At 41.1% G+C, this 16,225-nt stretch overlaps 2 protein-coding genes across 8 annotated transcripts; both read left to right on the forward strand.

Moving 5' to 3' along the window:
• Positions 1-798: 798 nt before the first annotated feature.
• Positions 799-6,660, forward strand: HYKK (hydroxylysine kinase). Of its 3 annotated transcripts, XM_087941593.1 has the most exons (6): positions 806-1,097; positions 1,954-2,318; positions 3,418-3,560; positions 4,161-4,344; positions 5,290-5,751; positions 5,784-5,847. In XM_087941593.1, the coding sequence occupies exons 2-5, from the start codon at positions 1,961-1,963 to the stop codon at positions 5,736-5,738; spliced, it is 1,134 nt and encodes a 377-aa protein (XP_087797719.1). In that variant the 5' UTR covers positions 806-1,097; positions 1,954-1,960; the 3' UTR covers positions 5,739-5,751; positions 5,784-5,847. The 3 variants fall into 3 exon arrangements, with proteins under 3 accessions (XP_087797717.1, XP_087797719.1, XP_087797718.1); XM_087941591.1 differs by having other exon boundaries at positions 799-1,097; positions 5,290-6,660; XM_087941592.1 differs by having other exon boundaries at positions 823-1,097; positions 1,818-2,318; positions 5,290-6,660.
• A 1,271-nt stretch (positions 6,661-7,931) lies between these two features.
• PSMA4 (proteasome 20S subunit alpha 4) lies at positions 7,932-16,115 on the forward strand. Of its 5 annotated transcripts, none has more exons than XM_026709629.2 (9): positions 7,932-8,022; positions 9,945-9,969; positions 10,571-10,613; positions 11,332-11,494; positions 12,493-12,570; positions 13,237-13,325; positions 14,123-14,253; positions 14,998-15,121; positions 15,779-16,115. In XM_026709629.2, exons 2-9 carry the CDS (start codon positions 9,967-9,969, stop codon positions 15,931-15,933), a joined length of 786 nt encoding a protein of 261 aa, XP_026565414.2. In that variant the 5' UTR covers positions 7,932-8,022; positions 9,945-9,966; the 3' UTR covers positions 15,934-16,115. The 5 variants fall into 5 exon arrangements, with proteins under 5 accessions (XP_026565414.2, XP_087797704.1, XP_087797705.1 ...); XM_087941578.1 differs by lacking the exon at positions 7,932-8,022 and adding an exon at positions 8,024-8,321; XM_087941579.1 differs by lacking the exon at positions 7,932-8,022 and adding an exon at positions 8,028-8,117.
• The last annotated feature ends 110 nt before the right edge of the window (positions 16,116-16,225 follow it).

A 16,225-nucleotide genomic window follows, 5' to 3' on the forward strand; every position in this document is an offset into this window, starting at 1 on the left:
TGTAATATTCAGAATATTATCTTGATAATCTCTCCTCTTGAGAGTTTGAAAAGGAAGTGTAAAGTTGGGATCCTCCCTCATGACTTTGCTTAACCGCGATTTACTGAATTTCTTAATTGGCTCTGGATTTGCCCAGCAACCAAAGTCACACATCTTAATTTAGTGAATCAGTTGGCTTTACGCAATACTTCAAAATCAAATCGTGTTAATAGCCTGTGCAAACCCATCTACTGTCCTGGATTACAAGGTTGTGAAAAGGTCAGCTTTTCACAAAGCATCCGTGCAGCATTTGAGCACCCACTAAAATCATAACCATCTAGAAAAAGTTGGGTTTATTTGTTGCCCTTAACCTTGGGAACTCTTAAGAAGTGTGGACTCCCAACTCCCAGAATTCCACACTTTCTTGAAGTTCCTAAAAGCACTGCCGTAAAACTTTAAACAGACTTTGCAATTCTGCAGAAATTGCAGACCGATGAAAAAAGGAGAAAAAAGAGCAGAACTGCTAAAAAATAGGAAGAGCAATGCAAGCTTCAGACTTAACTCTTCAGGTGTAAAGTTCCCTTTTAAAAGTCGTGGATGGGAAAAAGATATTTACGCTCCAGATGAAAGCCTGTTCAATTTGGGCTTTTTAATGTGATTTGAATAAAAATCATAACTGGCATCAATAAATACACGGAGAGAGGAATATAATCATCAGCCTCGGGATCAGAAAACAAAAGAAGGCGGGGGGGAATTTCCTTACAGCCAATTGGAAGCCTCCTTACAAACGGTCCCAGGCGACGCGAAACCAACTTCTAAGCCTTCCTTTGATTGGACGGCAGCGGATGTCCACGCGGACTGTGGCTTGGAAGGACGGATTTCTCGTAACTCGTGAATGCAGTTGAATTTTTTTAGGATTATTTTACTCCTGGCACTGTACGTCCGGCTGCCGTACTGCTCCACCTGGGAAGAAAATATTGCATGCTGCTTTGATTTAGATTGCACGCACGCCTGAAAAACATTTCAGCAGCTCCCTGCGGACTTTGACAAAGGGACGACCCTCCTTTCCTTGCACAACTGGCTTAAGGTGGAGAAGTTTAAACACCTATATTGCCCAGGTAAGGGACCAGATTTGAGCTTCAAACAGAAATTCTGGCCTTCCAGGAGCGAACTATTTGCTTCCAACAGACCTTTAAAAGGCTACATTCGAGATAGATAGATAGATGGACGGATGGATGGATGGATGTTAGATTTATTAGAGAGAGGAGATAGATTAGAGAGAGATAGAAGAAAAAGAGATGAGATAGATTAGAGAAGAAAGATGTGATAGATTGATAGATTAGAGAGAGAGAAGAAAGATGTGATAGATTAGATTGATAGATTAGAGAGAGAGAGAGAAAAGAGATGTGATAGATTAGAGAGAGAGAAGATAGATAGATAGATAGATAGATAGATAGATAGATAGATAGATAGATAGATAGATAGATAGATGATAGATAATATGACTTTTTAAAGAAGAGAATATACCTTTATTGTCATTGCATTCTACAAATACAATGAAATTTGAAAGCTACTCCAGCACAGTGTCCCAAACACCACATCACAATCACACTACAGAGTATTTAAAAAATTAAAATAATTAAAATAATAATTAAAAACCTAGTCTAAAACCTATAGTAAGTTAGATAGTTTAAAAATGCCACTCTATACATAAGGCTAAATCACATATGACTTGCCTCTCTTAATAAAGGACTAATCAAGGAGCCTATTTGCATAGCTTGTGTTTTTGGAACAACAAATAGCAACCGTGATTCTCATCAGTGTATTTGTCAATTTAGCACCTTTCTGATGGGTAGACTTCAACTCCCAGAATTCTGCAGACCCCAACTTTGGACTTTGGCTTTGCAATTTTGCAGTTGCAGCTCCTGACAAGTACGGGGAAAGAAACTCAGCTGTTCTCTTGCTCCTCTTTAGATGCGCCATGTCTTCTGGAGAACAGCAGCCACTGCCGCCACAGCCTCGCCCCCTGATTAAGCCAACGTTCACCGAAAAGCAAGCCACCGAACTGGTCCGAAGGATATTTGGACTGGAAGTCTCCCGGCTCAGACCGCTGCCAAGCTACGATGATCAGAACTTCCACGTGGCCGCCGCTTCGTTCCCAGGGACAGGAGAAAGCTCTGGGGACTTTGTCCTCAAAATTATAAATGCTGAAGACAGCCAGAATTCAGATCTTGTTGAGGTTCAGACCCAGATCATGATGTTTCTGAGTGGTGAGGGTTTTCCTCTGCCCACGCCCCATCTCACCCAAGACGGCAAGGTGATGTCTCTGGAAACAGTAGGTGAGGAACTGGGTGTATTGTTGGCCTTCAAATGTTGCCTTTTGTCTGTGGAAATTCTCCCTCATACAAGTCAGGTTTGTCCCAAACATGACTTATTACTTATTACTATTTCCAAAAGGAACTTGAACTTTCTTAGTTTTTTTCCTTGAGAAATTGAAGAAAGCGAAACATTTTGAAGGGAAAAAAAAACTAAGAAAGTCCAGTAGTTTTTTGAAAAGGAATGAAAGTGCCCTTTGCTGCTTCTTATCTTGTTGTATTTTTCAAAACAACAGCTGTTTGCATCAAGAATGCATAACTACACATTACATAACTATTATGTAATCCTAACTAACTTCTCTCTGGAAGTTATTTTCCTTCCTTAATATAATTTGTCCCATGAGTTCCTTGGTGTTCTCTGAGTTTGGTTGTTTCCCTCTAGACGTTTTATTACCCAACTAGGGAATACCATCCGTGCTTAATTGGGGATAGGGTTTGCTCTGTGTTTATATACAGTGCCTTTGTCTCTCAGTGTGGCTTGGGGTGGTCTTGGTGCTTCCTTGATTAGGCTGTTGTGTTCTGTGGGACTCTTGGTACTCTCTGAGCTTGGTTGGGGCTTTTTTTTTTTGCAAACATTTCATTACCCAACTAGGGAACATCATCAGCGCTAGGGTTTGTTCTTATAGATTGGTTGGTACGTCTTTTAATCTTTCAGCTTTTCACAAACCTGATAAATCCTCCTTTGATTCTGTTTTGGCTGCTTCAGGGTCCAATTAGAGAAAGAAGATAACTAGCAAACAGCCAAAGGGCACTTCTAGTTTTGGGCAAAACTGTGCCTATAGTAAACCATTGGTTTGCTTAATGACGACCGCATAGATGTCATAAAATAAATCGGTCATGTGACTAACCCATTTTACAAGCATTATGATTTACAACCATAATAGACTGATTCCCTTATGATCATCACTCAAGGAATTGCCTGGATAGGATCGTGTAATATTCCATGTGTGCTTTTTAATGGTAAATATTTACCAAGAAGTTTTTCCCCCCATAGAGAATGCATCTCAGTTGGGCAATAGCTGTGAAGTGACTAGTAATCTAAAGTCTCTTTTTGCCTCTTAAGATACTGGATTCTGCACCCAGACGTTTGTGGTGAGGTTGTTGAGCTATTTGCCAGGCAAAACTGTAGCCACTCTCCCCGTGACTCCTCCAGTTCTCTACGACATTGGACAGATGGCAGCCAAGCTTGATAAAACGCTGGCAGAGGTGAGGATGTACGAGGGGGCTTTAAAGAAGAAAAGAAATGGGAATTTATTTCCATGTTAGACCATTGGTAGAATTTGATTTGGGAGACTTTGCGGCTTTTTATAGAGAAGGTGTATGGGAAATTTAATACAAGAAGCTTGCTGTTGTAACCCATACTTTTATATTAGGGGTGTCTAACGTTGGCCACTTTAAGCCCTGTGGACTTCAACTCCCAGAATTTTCCAGTCAACATAGCTGTATGAGGAATTCTGGGAGCTGAAGTCCACAGTTCTTAAAATGGCAACACTGGATACTCCTGCAATATATATATTTCAGTTAGTTATTCAATAATTACAACAGTCTGACTCTAGCCAGACAAATAAGGAATAGAGAACCCAAGATATTAGGGCTTCGTTGATGTTTTAATACTGTCTTGATAAAATATGTATAACTTGGGATTTATCAGTGGGATTCAGGAACAAGAGTATCCATACTAACTGCTGCATTAGGACAATAAAACTCTGCAGTTAATCCCTCTGAAATGATGTTATCAGTCCAAAGATATGTCCATTATCCTAGCAAAAAATGATTTATTTATTGCGTTTTCTTTTCACTTCAAAGAAATTCCAGCATCCGTTGATAAAAAGCTTACACAGGGGTGAATTTATCTGGAATCTGTCAAATGTTCCTCTTCTGAAAAAATACCTGTATGCTCTTGGCAAGAGCGAATATCTGGATGCAGTGAAACAGGTGATTGAGCAGTTCCAAGTTAACGTCATTCCAAAACTGAGCTTATTTCGATCCTGTAAGTATTTTTATTTAGTTATGATGAGATCACTCTTGATTTTCCTTTAGCCATGGCAAGCTGGAGAAACAACCTGCTTCTGTTTTAATTATTGTGAGGCTCTTTATTTCTTCTTTCTTTCTTTCTTTCTTTCTTTCTTTCTTTCTTTCTTTCTTTCTTTCTTTCTTTCTTTCTTCCTTCCTTCCTTCCTTCCTTCCTTCCTTCCTTCCTTCTTTCTTTCTTTCTCTCTCTCTCTCTTTCTCTCTCTCTCTTTCTCTCCTTTCATTTTCTTTCTGTCCTTTCCTTCTTTATTTTATTTATTTATTTATTAACCACAAGGTGACTCTGTGTGGCTTACAGTTTAAAAACAATACAATATGTGTACAAGAAGAGCAAAACATTCTAAAATACAAATTATCAGCTATAAATAAAACTAAAAGATGGGGGGAAGGAATAGGCTGAACAGAAGAGGAGGTGGTGAGATCTGTTATTAATCTACCAACCACCTCCAGCGTGATGTTTCCCTACTGTGCGATGGGCAGCTATGCAAATTAGATGGGAGGATAGTTAGATATAGAAACAGAGACATAGGTAGGTAGGTAGGTAGATATAGATAGTTGCAGTAGATAGATACAGTAGACAGACAGACAGATCACTTCTCAAGCAAGGGCCACTGCCAAGTGACCCTTCCTTTCCAGAAGATGCTTCCAAGGCTGAATTAAATTAATTTAAATCTCTTTGAGGAAGATGGGCAGTTAAGAAATACAAACTATAAATCAATCAATCTCCTTCTCTGCTGTTTTTTCCCCACAACTGATTGTAGCCTTAATCACCAGAATAGGTGAGAAAAGGTCCATGCCTCACTAAGCCCTCCCTAAACTGCCTTGTGACATGAGAGAAGCACAGACATCCCTCAACTTCACAATCCAAGGTAGCCTCGAGTGACCTTCTCTTTCCACCGTTTAGGTATCAATCACGGGGACTTCAATGACCACAACATTCTAGTTGACGTGGTTTCCGCCTCCCCTCCCAATCCGCAGTACAGAATCTCTGGGATTTTGGACTTCAGCGACATGAGTTACGGCTACTACGTGTTTGAGGTCGCCATCGCCATCATGTACATGATGATCGAAAGCAAAGACCCTCTTTCGGTGGGCGGCCACATCCTGGCAGGGTTTGAAAGCGTGGTTCCTTTGATCCCGGAAGAGCGAGCCAGCCTGTTTCTTCTGGTGTGTGGGAGATACGCCCAGTCGCTCGTGGTTGCCGCTCACACCACCCTCCTGTACCCCGAGAATGAGGAGTATTTAATGATCACAGCCAAAACCGGGTGGAAGCATTTGATGATGCTGGTTGAGATGGGCCAAGAGACGGTGGAACACATCTGGTTCCAGACGGCAGAATCCTATCGGAAATGATCCGCCACCGTCTGTCAGATGGTGCTGTATTCAAAATCCAAGAAGAAATACTTGGACTCCATTAATTAGAGAAAAGGTATCTTTTACTGGAAGTCAAGTGGTAGCAACAAAAGAATTCTGGATCTGAGAAAATGAGTGCATAAATCACATATACGAAGTGATGGCAACGTTCCCACCCCCAATAATTCAATTGGCTCATCCAATTAAAAGTTGTGTATAGCATCATGTGGGCATCTCCAGGTGGTGATAAGGCCTCTGTCCATTGACCTTGACATATTTTGATAAAGAATTGCGGCTGTGCATAGCATAGGATAGAAGCCTAAGCAAGAACCTTCCCCTCAACAACTTATACAGTTCTGTTTTGTAACACCTCCAGCCCGCATCCCATAACCATGTCCCCGCTCCTCCCCCCCGTACTTATGACAGCTGAAAGATGCAAAGCAAAGGAAGAAAATCTTGAGGACTGACACCATGTCTGAGAACACCATTACCGATATTATCAAGGTGGAAGTCGGCAAAAAAAAAAATGTATAAAACCACAACTGGGAAAGTTTATGTTGCTACTGAAGAATTCTTTTCAGGCTCAGTCCGGTTATACGTGTAAAATATGATTTGGTTTTATTTTGGCGCTTATGCCAGAAGAAAGAAAGAAAATGTCAAACTGTCTGTTTTTGAGTTCCGATGTTCAGCTGGGGATTGGCAGCAATAATTAATCTTCCGACAGAATGGAAACTTGTTTATAATCTTCATTAGCACATTCTGCATTTTGGGGGGTGATGTTTCTTTGTAGTTTTTGTCAGAGGGTTGGTGCAAAGTCCTCTCAGCTTTTGCCCATCTGGTGTGTACAGAATCCACACAAAAATGGTTGTAAATCTTACTCTGAACATTCAGTAAAGTGGTTTTATTAAAATACTAGCTTGGATACCCGTGCTTCGCTATGAAGCTATGTGATCAGGCTTAGCTTTTGGGGAGGAAAATAAGAAGGAAAAAATTCTGCCTCTGCCTACCAGCACCCATCAGTATTCATCTGGCTAGTGTCCCGTTGATGTGTGATAAGAGTTAAAGGCTGTTGGGAAACTGAAACAGTATTTGCTGTGTGAGCAAGAAGTAGACAGCAAGGAGCCTGGGCGTGGCTTAGCTCAACTGTTCAATACTAAAGCTGTTTGGTGCTCTGAAACTGAAACTCCTCTGCTTGTGTTTTGCATCTGGAACAGATTTCTTTTCAATTGGGGAGGGGGAGTAGAACTCCTTAGCATCAGAGCGTGTTAATAATAATAATATAGGAAATGCTAATGCTCTGATGGTCGTTTCGAAAAACTCTTTGTTAGTGAGCCCCTAGAAGCCCAAGAGGAACATAATGTGCCCAATTTCAAGTTTGTAGGCTTTACGGTTCTAGAGATTTTGTGACGATGTGTGAGTGGGATTTCGCTTTTATATAGATAGAAGAAGGAGATATACATCTCTGCATAGCACAAAAGCCTCATGTGCCTTATAGAACTTGACATCGATTTTAAAAATGGGAAATCCAAGGCTAATAGGCTATGTTGTGAAACTTTATTTCCACTTTAACCTAGCTCCTCCTTTGGACTACAACAGACTACAATGCCCCACGTATTAGAAACCCCATTGAGGCTCAGTTCCTCTGTCAGTCCTGCAATAAAGACCAGATTGCTCTTGGATTTCAGTAAAATATACAGATGAGACCTGTTTCAAAGTACAGTGTAATGTGTTTACATATTTACTTTTAAAAGACAAAACACAATACCAGTTTTTCCTCTCTACGCACCGTTTGGAGCCCTGAGTGTGAAAGAGTATGATTATTTATTATTAGATATTACTATTATTTGAGCTCCTTTAATCTCCATGCAAGTTTCCTTGGCCATACAGAACATGGCTTGCTACCTCTTAAAATGCTCGTTCCTGTCTAACCTATGAGGTGCATTACCTGGTGGCCTCCCATCCAAGTCCAACCCTATTTATCCTTTCAAGACTTATTATCCTTATGTTTATATAAATTATAAATTTTATTTCTATGCCTACCTAGCTAAGACCTGCCCTCTGCTGAAATAGGAGGCATCCTCTATTTACGTACCCCGACCCGTTTAAATTCCCTGCCTGCCCACAACAAACATGGCGCTCGAGGCCACGCTCCGGAATTCCGGCTCGAAAAGGGACCCGTCTAGGAAGCGAATTTTACACCTCGCGCCCGGCAGGCTCTCTGAGCGGGTCGCGACTGCGCAGGCGCGAGGCGACCATTTTGGAAGGCGGCGGAGAGCGGCCGGAGGTGAGGGGCCGAGCGGGGTTTCTCCGTTCGGGGAGCCGCCGGGTCGGAGCCTCTTGCAGGGCAGGGTGGTGGGACGGGGGCGGCCCCGGTCGCCGGTGGGGTGTTCCTCTGCCGGCTGTCTCCCCGGGACTGTCGCCTTTCTCCTGGCCCCGGCTGGGTAGGATGACTGTGCAGGGAATAGGGAAAAATGGCTCTCATCATATGGATTGATTGATTGTCAGGCAGGTGTATTGATAGGTAGACAAGGGAGGGAGGGAGGGGACGTAAGTAGGGGAGAAGATCAATAGGCACCACAATAGGTAGGTGGGTCGGTGGACAGGTGAGTGGTAGGTAATTGGACAGGTGGACGGGCTGGCCAGTGAAGCTATTCCACAAAAAGTGTAAAAATTACAGGGGCTGGATGGGTGAGTAGGTGGGTAGACGAATATTTATTTATTCATTCAGGTAGGAAGGTGGCTGGAGGGGTGGCCCAAAAGAAGAAGAGGGTGGATGGGGGATTAGGGTAGATAGGGGGATGGAGGGTGGGTGGGTGAGTATGTAGGTAGATAGGTAGGGGGATAGTTAGGGAGACGGAGGATGGATGGATGATAGGTAAATACTGTAGGTAGGTAGGGGGATAGGAAGATGGAAGGGTGTGTGGGTAGGTATATAAGTTCAAGGTTGACTCATCCTTCCATCCTTCGGAGGTTGGGTAAAAGGAGGACCCAGATTGTTGGGGGCAAATTGGCCGACTCTGTAGAGAGGGCTGGAAAAGCACTGTGAAGCCGTATATAAGTCTAAGTGCTATTGCTAAGTACATGGATGGTTAGGGTGATGGATGCTGAGTAGGTAGATAGGTAAGTAGTAGGTGGATAGGGAAATGGGAGATAGGGGGATGTGGGAGGGACTGTGGGTGAGGGGTTAGGTAGGTACCTTAAGTAGGTGGACAGGGAGACGGAAGGTGGCTAGGTAGATAGGTAAATAGATGGACAGGGAGATGGAGGGAGGGTAGGGAGGTGGGGTAAGGAGATGGATAGGTGGATTGTAGGTAAGTAGGTAGGTAGGGAGGTGGCTAGTTAGGTGGATGGATGGATGCAATAGTGTAATAGATGGGTGGTAGGTGGGTAGATGGACAGATAAGTAGAAAGGAAAGTAGACAGGTAAAACGTCTAGTATGTATTGGAATCCTTGGTTCGCTAATGTGGATTTAAATTTCAGTTAAGCTCTGCTTTTTTGTCTGCCCCTTAGAGTAAAATCTCAGTTTCTGATAACTGCTTGGAGAAGTCCGTGCAATTTTCTTGAGCACCTTTTCAAAAGCGGTTTGCCCTGGCCTCCTCCTTAGGGCTGAGAGAGAAGGGACAGCTCATGGATATCCAGTGAGCTACTAGAACTCATGGTCTCCTGGTTTCTAGCCTGGTGTTACTTTGGACCAAGAATATTCTGTCTTCTTCTGAATGCAAGACCCGATTGCTTTCTATCCTGATTTGTGGGATATCCTGGAGTTGAATGCATGGGAAATTGGACGAGGTCACCCAACTGGTTTTGTGTCTAAGACGGGACTTGAATTCATGGTCACCCAGTTTCTAGTTCCAGTCACTTTTTATCAAGGGCCTAGTCTCATCCTGTATTTCTAGCCATTTGCTGATGATTGCAACACTCCCCAAAACATTGAGAAACTGCTTTTAGTTTCGCTTTCACAATTCACAACTTCAGCTAGTTAGAGGCGACAGCAGAAGCTTTTAAGCAAAATGAAGTTATCTTTTATAGAACTAGTTCAGTAGCATTTGCAGGCAAAGGATAAATCTTTGCTCTTCTTTTAACATCCTTTCTTCCAGAGGCCAGCTTTTCTTATTATCTCAGCAGTTATGTTGGAAATTTGGAATGTTTTGATTTTGACACATGTGCATAATTGGATTTTTCTTCTCTTTTTCCCTCTTTTACAGCTAAGTCCAACCCAGAAGCACCATGGTGAGTTTTTGTGTCCCAGTTTCAGAAAGATTTGTGTTGTGTAGATCATAAATGTTAGGCTGTATGTATCAGAGCAGCTATGCAGTCTTGCCCATTCATTTTCAGAAATCCAGTTTATAATGAAATTATTAAACATGATTTCCCCCTTTTATAACAATTCCACCTGCCTAGAGCAGTGTTCCCCAACCTTGGCAACTTGAAGATGTATGGACTTCAACTCCCAGAATTCCCCTGCCTTGCGAATAGGATTCCATACATCATATTACCAAGGATAATTGTCGTTCCCTTTTTCAGGGAAAAAGTAAACACTTCGGTGCTTCTTAATCACTTCTTTGGGGGGTCCCAATGAATATTTATTTATTCATTAAATTTATATGCTGCCTATCTTCCTGAGAAGGCAACTCTGAGCAGCCTATTCAAATTTGGGCTAATTTCATATGGAACAGAGTGGTGCAGAGCCATCCCTGACAGGGAGCTTGATGGCTGCCTTGAATCACTATTCCAAAGATGCTCCTTACTGTACTAGTGATTGGGAGCATTAAGATCGCCCTTTTGTCATTGAGTGCTTTATTCATTAACAAAACAAACTTTTTCCTTGCAGTCTCGAAGATATGATTCTCGAACGACCATCTTTTCCCCTGAAGGTAACTACCTCGCAAAGAGAGAGAGAAGCCGTGAGAACCAGAAAGCCACGTAATCTAAATTGAATTCCAACTCTGCGATCCCATATCTAGGGTTATATTATAAGCAGCGAACATTTGGTTCTTCATTACCAAAGCAATAAGTATTGCATTGTTACCGCAATATTATTTTGCATTAACGTTGCTTTTAAAAAGGAGAGTTGTAAATGTATAATTTCATTCCCTTTTTTTCAGTTGAGAGAGCTAGGTATTGAAGAATTAGGGGACATGATAACTGTTTTTCATTACTTGAAAAGCTGTCACAGAGAAGGAGGGGTATCAACCTATTCTCCAAGGAAGCTGAAAGCAGAAGTAGTGGTGGGTGGAAGCTTGTTAAAGAGATTTAAAGAGAAATTTTCTGACATTGAGAGGAATCAATAAATGGAACTACTTACCTCCCAGAGTTATGGGTTGCTACATCGCTGGAGCTTGTCAAAAGTACACTGGACAATTATTTGACCAAAATGGGACGTGTCCTGTCATGAGCAGGGAGGGGATTGGATTAAAAAACCTTCAAGTTCCTATCCAGCCCTATGATTCTATGTTATTTGGAGGGTATGTTTTGTTCTTCTAGCGTAACCATTGTACAGAAGATTGGCTTCAGTGTCCTGATACTTCAACGCGAGGTGGTGGCCTCAGATTTGACCCCGTAGTAACACCGCTCTTCATGGTCTTCTCCTAGGTCGTCTGTATCAAGTGGAATATGCAATGGAAGCCATAGGCCATGCTGGGACCTGCTTGGGAATTCTTGCCAACAATGGAGTGCTGTTAGCAGCAGAAAGACGGAACATCCACAAGCTTCTGGATGAAGTCTTTTTTTCAGAGAAAATATATAAACTCAACGAGTGAGTGAGGTTCTGGAGGATTTTTTTTTTTTAATCTGCATGCTTCACAGGTGATCTCCTTGAAGTCAGGTTCTTGGATTTCTGCTTGAATTTGAGATAGTTAAAAATGTTCTGGGAATGGTTTCTTCAGATAGAAGGGAATATTTGTAGCTTGGGTGTGAAGTGTGAGGTCCTTGGTGGTCTCTGAGCTTGGTGCTTTTCTTGCAGACATTTCATGACCCAACTAGGTAATACCAGTGCTAAAAGAGAGTGGGGCTTGTGAAGGAGAAGAGGAGGAAGAGGATAAGGATGGTGGGGTCCTTACTGCTCTGTGAACTTGGTTGTCGTCTTGTAGATAGTTCATTACACAAACTAAGTCACATCAGCATGGATGATGTTAACTAGCTTGGTAGTGAAACATCTGCAAGGAAACCACCGATCACCAGGGACCCCACAATATTTTTCGGGCCAAGACCCACATTGAGGCTGAAGATCGAATGCCTAGGGAATGAAGTGGGGTGTCATGTCAAAGTACGGAACCCTCGACTTAAAATAAAACCAACTCCAGTTTTAACTTTGCGTAAATGTTTACAGTGTTTATAGGATATTTACAGTTGCATAGAGTTAATAAGATTCCATTTCTTTAATGTAGCGTTTCTAACCTTGGCAATTTAAAAAAAATGTGTGGATTTCAACTCCCAGAATTCTCCAGCCAACCTTTTCCCCAGTGTAACGCCTGCCAGATGTGTTGGCTTGCAAGTCCAACCATTCCACCAGCCTCACCACTGGCATGTGTAGTTTATTGCTATTACTACGAGGACCCAGATTGCTGGAGGCAACAGGCTGACTTTGTAAACCGCTTAGAGAGGGCTGTAAAGCACCATGAGGCAGTATATATGTCTAAGGGCGATTGCTATTACTGTAACGCCTTTTATAGTTGGCATGGCTGGCAAGAACCGATGGTTGAAGAACAGACCACAGAGCTCCTGGTCTCATTCAGATCATTTTGTATGTTTCAGAGATATGGCCTGCAGCGTGGCCGGCATTACTTCAGATGCCAACGTGCTCACCAACGAACTGCGGTTGATTGCACAAAGGTACTGATTTTCTCAGTTCGTTAACAAGTCATCACAAATGTACTTGGAAACTAAGGTTTATCAGGTTGGCAAAACAGCTAGAATTATTACTGTGTTATTAATGTGTTTCAACATGCAAAGTGTGGGAATATATTCACAATTGTGCAGGCTCTCCAGCACCTTCCACGTTTAGGGTCCACCAAAACATTATTCAGAAATCCAGAGTACTGCCTCCCCCAGCCCCCAAAAAAGAAACACCCAGATGATTATTTGAAGGGGAGTTGGGTGACTTCTCTGAATTTCATCTGGCCTTTAAAAGGCAACTTTTTGGATTTTGTGTCACTCCTTTGCCAAGGCTTGATCCTTGTATGCTGTGTAACTGTCCAAATTTAGCTCATATAATATCCTGATTGCAGCCGAACTGTCCATATTGCTAGAGAAAAAAAGCAGAGATTGCAGTGGGAAAATGAAACAGAGTAGAGACTATCCTTATTTTGAAGAAAAAGCTTTAAAGCTTTATTTTATTTGCTATAAAGCTTAATGGCAGGGCTGTTTCTATCCCCATTAAAAATAAGATTCTCTTTTGTTCCACGGCCTTATATTCAATCTAAGAGTTCTCCAAGAAGGGTTTCTTTCTTAGTTACAGCTTCTTCATCCTCGGCATATGTTTGTATTTTCGTGTTTCAGATATCTGTTGCAGTATCAAGAGCCAATTCCTTGCGAGCAATTAGTAACAGCCCTGTGTGATATCAAACAAGCCTATACACAATTTGGAGGTAACTTTTATAATTTGTCAGATGAAGTTAAGTGTGGAAGAAATGTCTGGCTCATGTAAGGAACACCTGTCATATTCTTAGGGTGTGTTGATGGATGCTTTATTTGAATCTAGAAAGCTAACAAAGAATGACAGCTCCATTTCAGTCTGATGAAATTAAATCGCTCCAGGGAACAGATTTAATTTCCTTTAGGTCTGCCTCAAAAGTCCGCTTGGAAGTTTAAAAAAACACAGCTTATTTTTAAATTTTGGCTCTCTTTTTTTATGAAGAAGTTGATTCACAGATTTGGGTATCGTCGGTTTGTAAATAAATAAACCACCTTCCTCCTCATCTGTACAGGTAGTTCTTGACTTATGGCCACTTAGGGCCAATTGAGCCCAAATTTTCTGTAAGACAGCTGTTAAGTGAGCTTTGCCCCATTTTACAACCTTTTTTGCCACATTTAAGTGAATCACTGCAGCAGTTAAGTAATACGGTTATTAAGTGAATCTGGCTACCCCTTGGACCACACAATCCCAGGACTCTGCAACCGTCATAAGTACATGCCAGTTGCCAAGCACCGAATTTTGATCACATGACCAAGGTTCATTGTAATTTGGACCAGTCACTAAATGAACTGTCGTAAGTCAAGGACTATCTGTAGTATAATTTTACACTTGGAAGGAATGTGTTACAATTTATCTCACAGAGCGGTAAATGCAAAGCAATTTGTTAAGTCTTCCTTCTTGGCAAGCACAATGTTTTTTCCCTTGGTATAAATCTCAGCGCTTAATTTAAATTATTCGTGTCCTTAACAGGAAAACGTCCTTTTGGTGTTTCGCTGCTTTACATTGGCTGGGATAAACACTATGGTTTCCAGTTATATCAAAGTGATCCTAGTGGGAATTACGGTGGGTGGAAAGCCACCTGCATTGGAAACAACAACGCGGTAAGTTTATTTATTTACCTGTGTATCTACCTATCAAATTTTGAAACTGCCCATTACCCCCCAAACAGATTTTTTTTTTAGCGCTTTGGGTGTTTATGTTTTCTTCTCCATGTTTGAAAGCTTGGAGAATTCTTGCAAAAGACATGTTGCAAGAATTAACACTGATCTTAGCAGCTAGGAAAATAATCCTGCGGAAGGGGAAAAACACTTATGTGTGCAAAAGGAGCCTTGGAAAGTATTCAGAGACTTTTGACTGGTGAAAAACACAGCAGCCAAGACTACCAGAGATTTGGGGATCTGTAGATCCGGATTGTTGGATTTGGGCAGGATTCGGGCATTTTCCAGTTAGGAATTTTTTTCCAAAGAGAAGTCCATTAACTTTGGGTATGAAGCAAAGTCAATACTCTTTCATTGAACCTTCGGTAATTTCTAATGGAGTTTAATATTGCTGTGACTTGCTCTATAGAATTCCTCGTTCTTTCTATATTCTTGTGTTGGTTTTATTTTTAACTGATCCTTTGGGGGATCCTGGTGGATAATTAGGAGATTTATGTTCATTTTGATGAATGGAAGTATTGTAGTTTTGACTACCAGGCTTTGCTATTTTAATGTAATTTTAGGGTTGTAAGTTGCCCCAAATCCCTTGGCTGAAATAGACAGTTTTAAAAATTGAATTAATGGACGAATGAGTGAATGAATGAATGAGCAAGAATCAACTGCAGTGCTTTTCTGTTGTTTTAACAGGCAGCTGTATCAATGCTAAAACAAGATTACAAAGAGGGAGAAATGACTTTGCAATCTGCACTTGCTTTAGCTGTCAAAGTCCTGAACAAAACTATGGACGTTAGTAAACTGTCAGCAGAGAAAGGTAAGCCTTGGATATGATTTGAGATCTTGGGGGTATGAGTTTTGCTTTCCTTAAAGAGGTGCTATTCCAATTGTCAGAGTGCTGCTAGTTCCTGATTTATTGTACTTACTTTTTTAAAAGCTGTTGAATTTTAGGATGCTGTAGTTAAAACAGTCATGTCACCCCAGTCTTTGGTAATTAGGAGTTTTGAATTACCTTGAGTTAGATTTTGAGATATTGATTGTACCTTTATAACTTCTTTTAATCAGCACTGCTGACTTTAGTAGGCAATTAAATTGTTTTATAAGAATAATAATAGTTTTAAGTAATATATTGCACTGCTGACTTTAGTAGGCAATTAAATTGTTTTATAAGAATAATAATAGTTTTAAGTAATATATTGCTCTGTAAAGCTCTTGAAATCTTCATGGTAGAAAAGTTTGCAATAAATCTGTTGGGCTATATCACCTCTCATAATGCCAAAAATAGTTCTCTGCAATATTCTGGGTGCTGTGAAAAATTGCTTTTAAAATGTTGATTAGAAAACTAGCACAAGAAATAAGCTTAATAAGTTCTCTGAGGCCCATTTGGTTGTTATATATTTTGATGCAGTCAGACCTAATTCAGACATTAAACTTCCTTCCTTCCTAATTTTCTTTTTCATCCCTTACGTTTCAGTTGAAATTGCAACCCTGACGCGAGAGAATGGAAAGACGATAATAAGAGTTTTGAAGCAAAAAGAGGTGGAAGTATTGATAAAGAAGCACGAAGAAGAAGAAGCCAAAGCAGAGCGTGAAAAGAAAGAAAAAGAGCAGAAAGAAAAAGATAAATAGACCAAGTACCTCGAAGAAGGGACTGTTTCCATAAACTGGCCCAATTTTTGAAGGGCTGTTTGTTGAATCCGTTCCTTTATATCACTGAAACACATCATCTCTTTCTTCAGTGAACAGAAATCTCTTTGTCATTGTATTTTTCTTTTATATTACACAATAAAGTGAACAGTATTGTCACAGTACTAAGTATATCCAAGTATAGTTATTTCTTCCTCTGCATTTCCTTTGGGATTGTCTTGCTGAAAAGACAGGTCGCTGCCACATACCAGACCTTGCTGATAGAAACATTTTC

The sequence above is a fragment of the Pseudonaja textilis genome, chromosome 13 (assembly GCF_049901715.1).
Source record: "Pseudonaja textilis isolate UNSWEBS1 chromosome 13, rPseTex1.2, whole genome shotgun sequence".
NCBI lineage: Eukaryota > Metazoa > Chordata > Lepidosauria > Squamata > Elapidae > Pseudonaja > Pseudonaja textilis.

What these genes read in the sequence shown, in the direction of transcription:
- HYKK (XM_087941591.1), top strand. Translation starts at nt 1,961, where the DNA reads ATGTCTTCTGGAGAACAGCAGCCACTGCCGCCACAGCCTCGCCCCCTG. An exon ending in GATGTCTCTGGAAACAGTAG is followed by an intron (nt 2,319 to 3,417) that starts GTGAGGAACTGG and finishes TTGCCTCTTAAG; the next exon opens with ATACTGGATTCTGCACCCAG. An exon ending in ACTGAGCTTATTTCGATCCT is followed by an intron (nt 4,345 to 5,289) that starts GTAAGTATTTTT and finishes TCCACCGTTTAG; the next exon opens with GTATCAATCACGGGGACTTC.
- PSMA4 (XM_026709629.2), top strand. An exon ending in CTGCGGTTGATTGCACAAAG is followed by an intron (nt 12,571 to 13,236) that starts GTACTGATTTTC and finishes TTCGTGTTTCAG; the next exon opens with ATATCTGTTGCAGTATCAAG. An exon ending in TAAACTGTCAGCAGAGAAAG is followed by an intron (nt 15,122 to 15,778) that starts GTAAGCCTTGGA and finishes CTTACGTTTCAG; the next exon opens with TTGAAATTGCAACCCTGACG.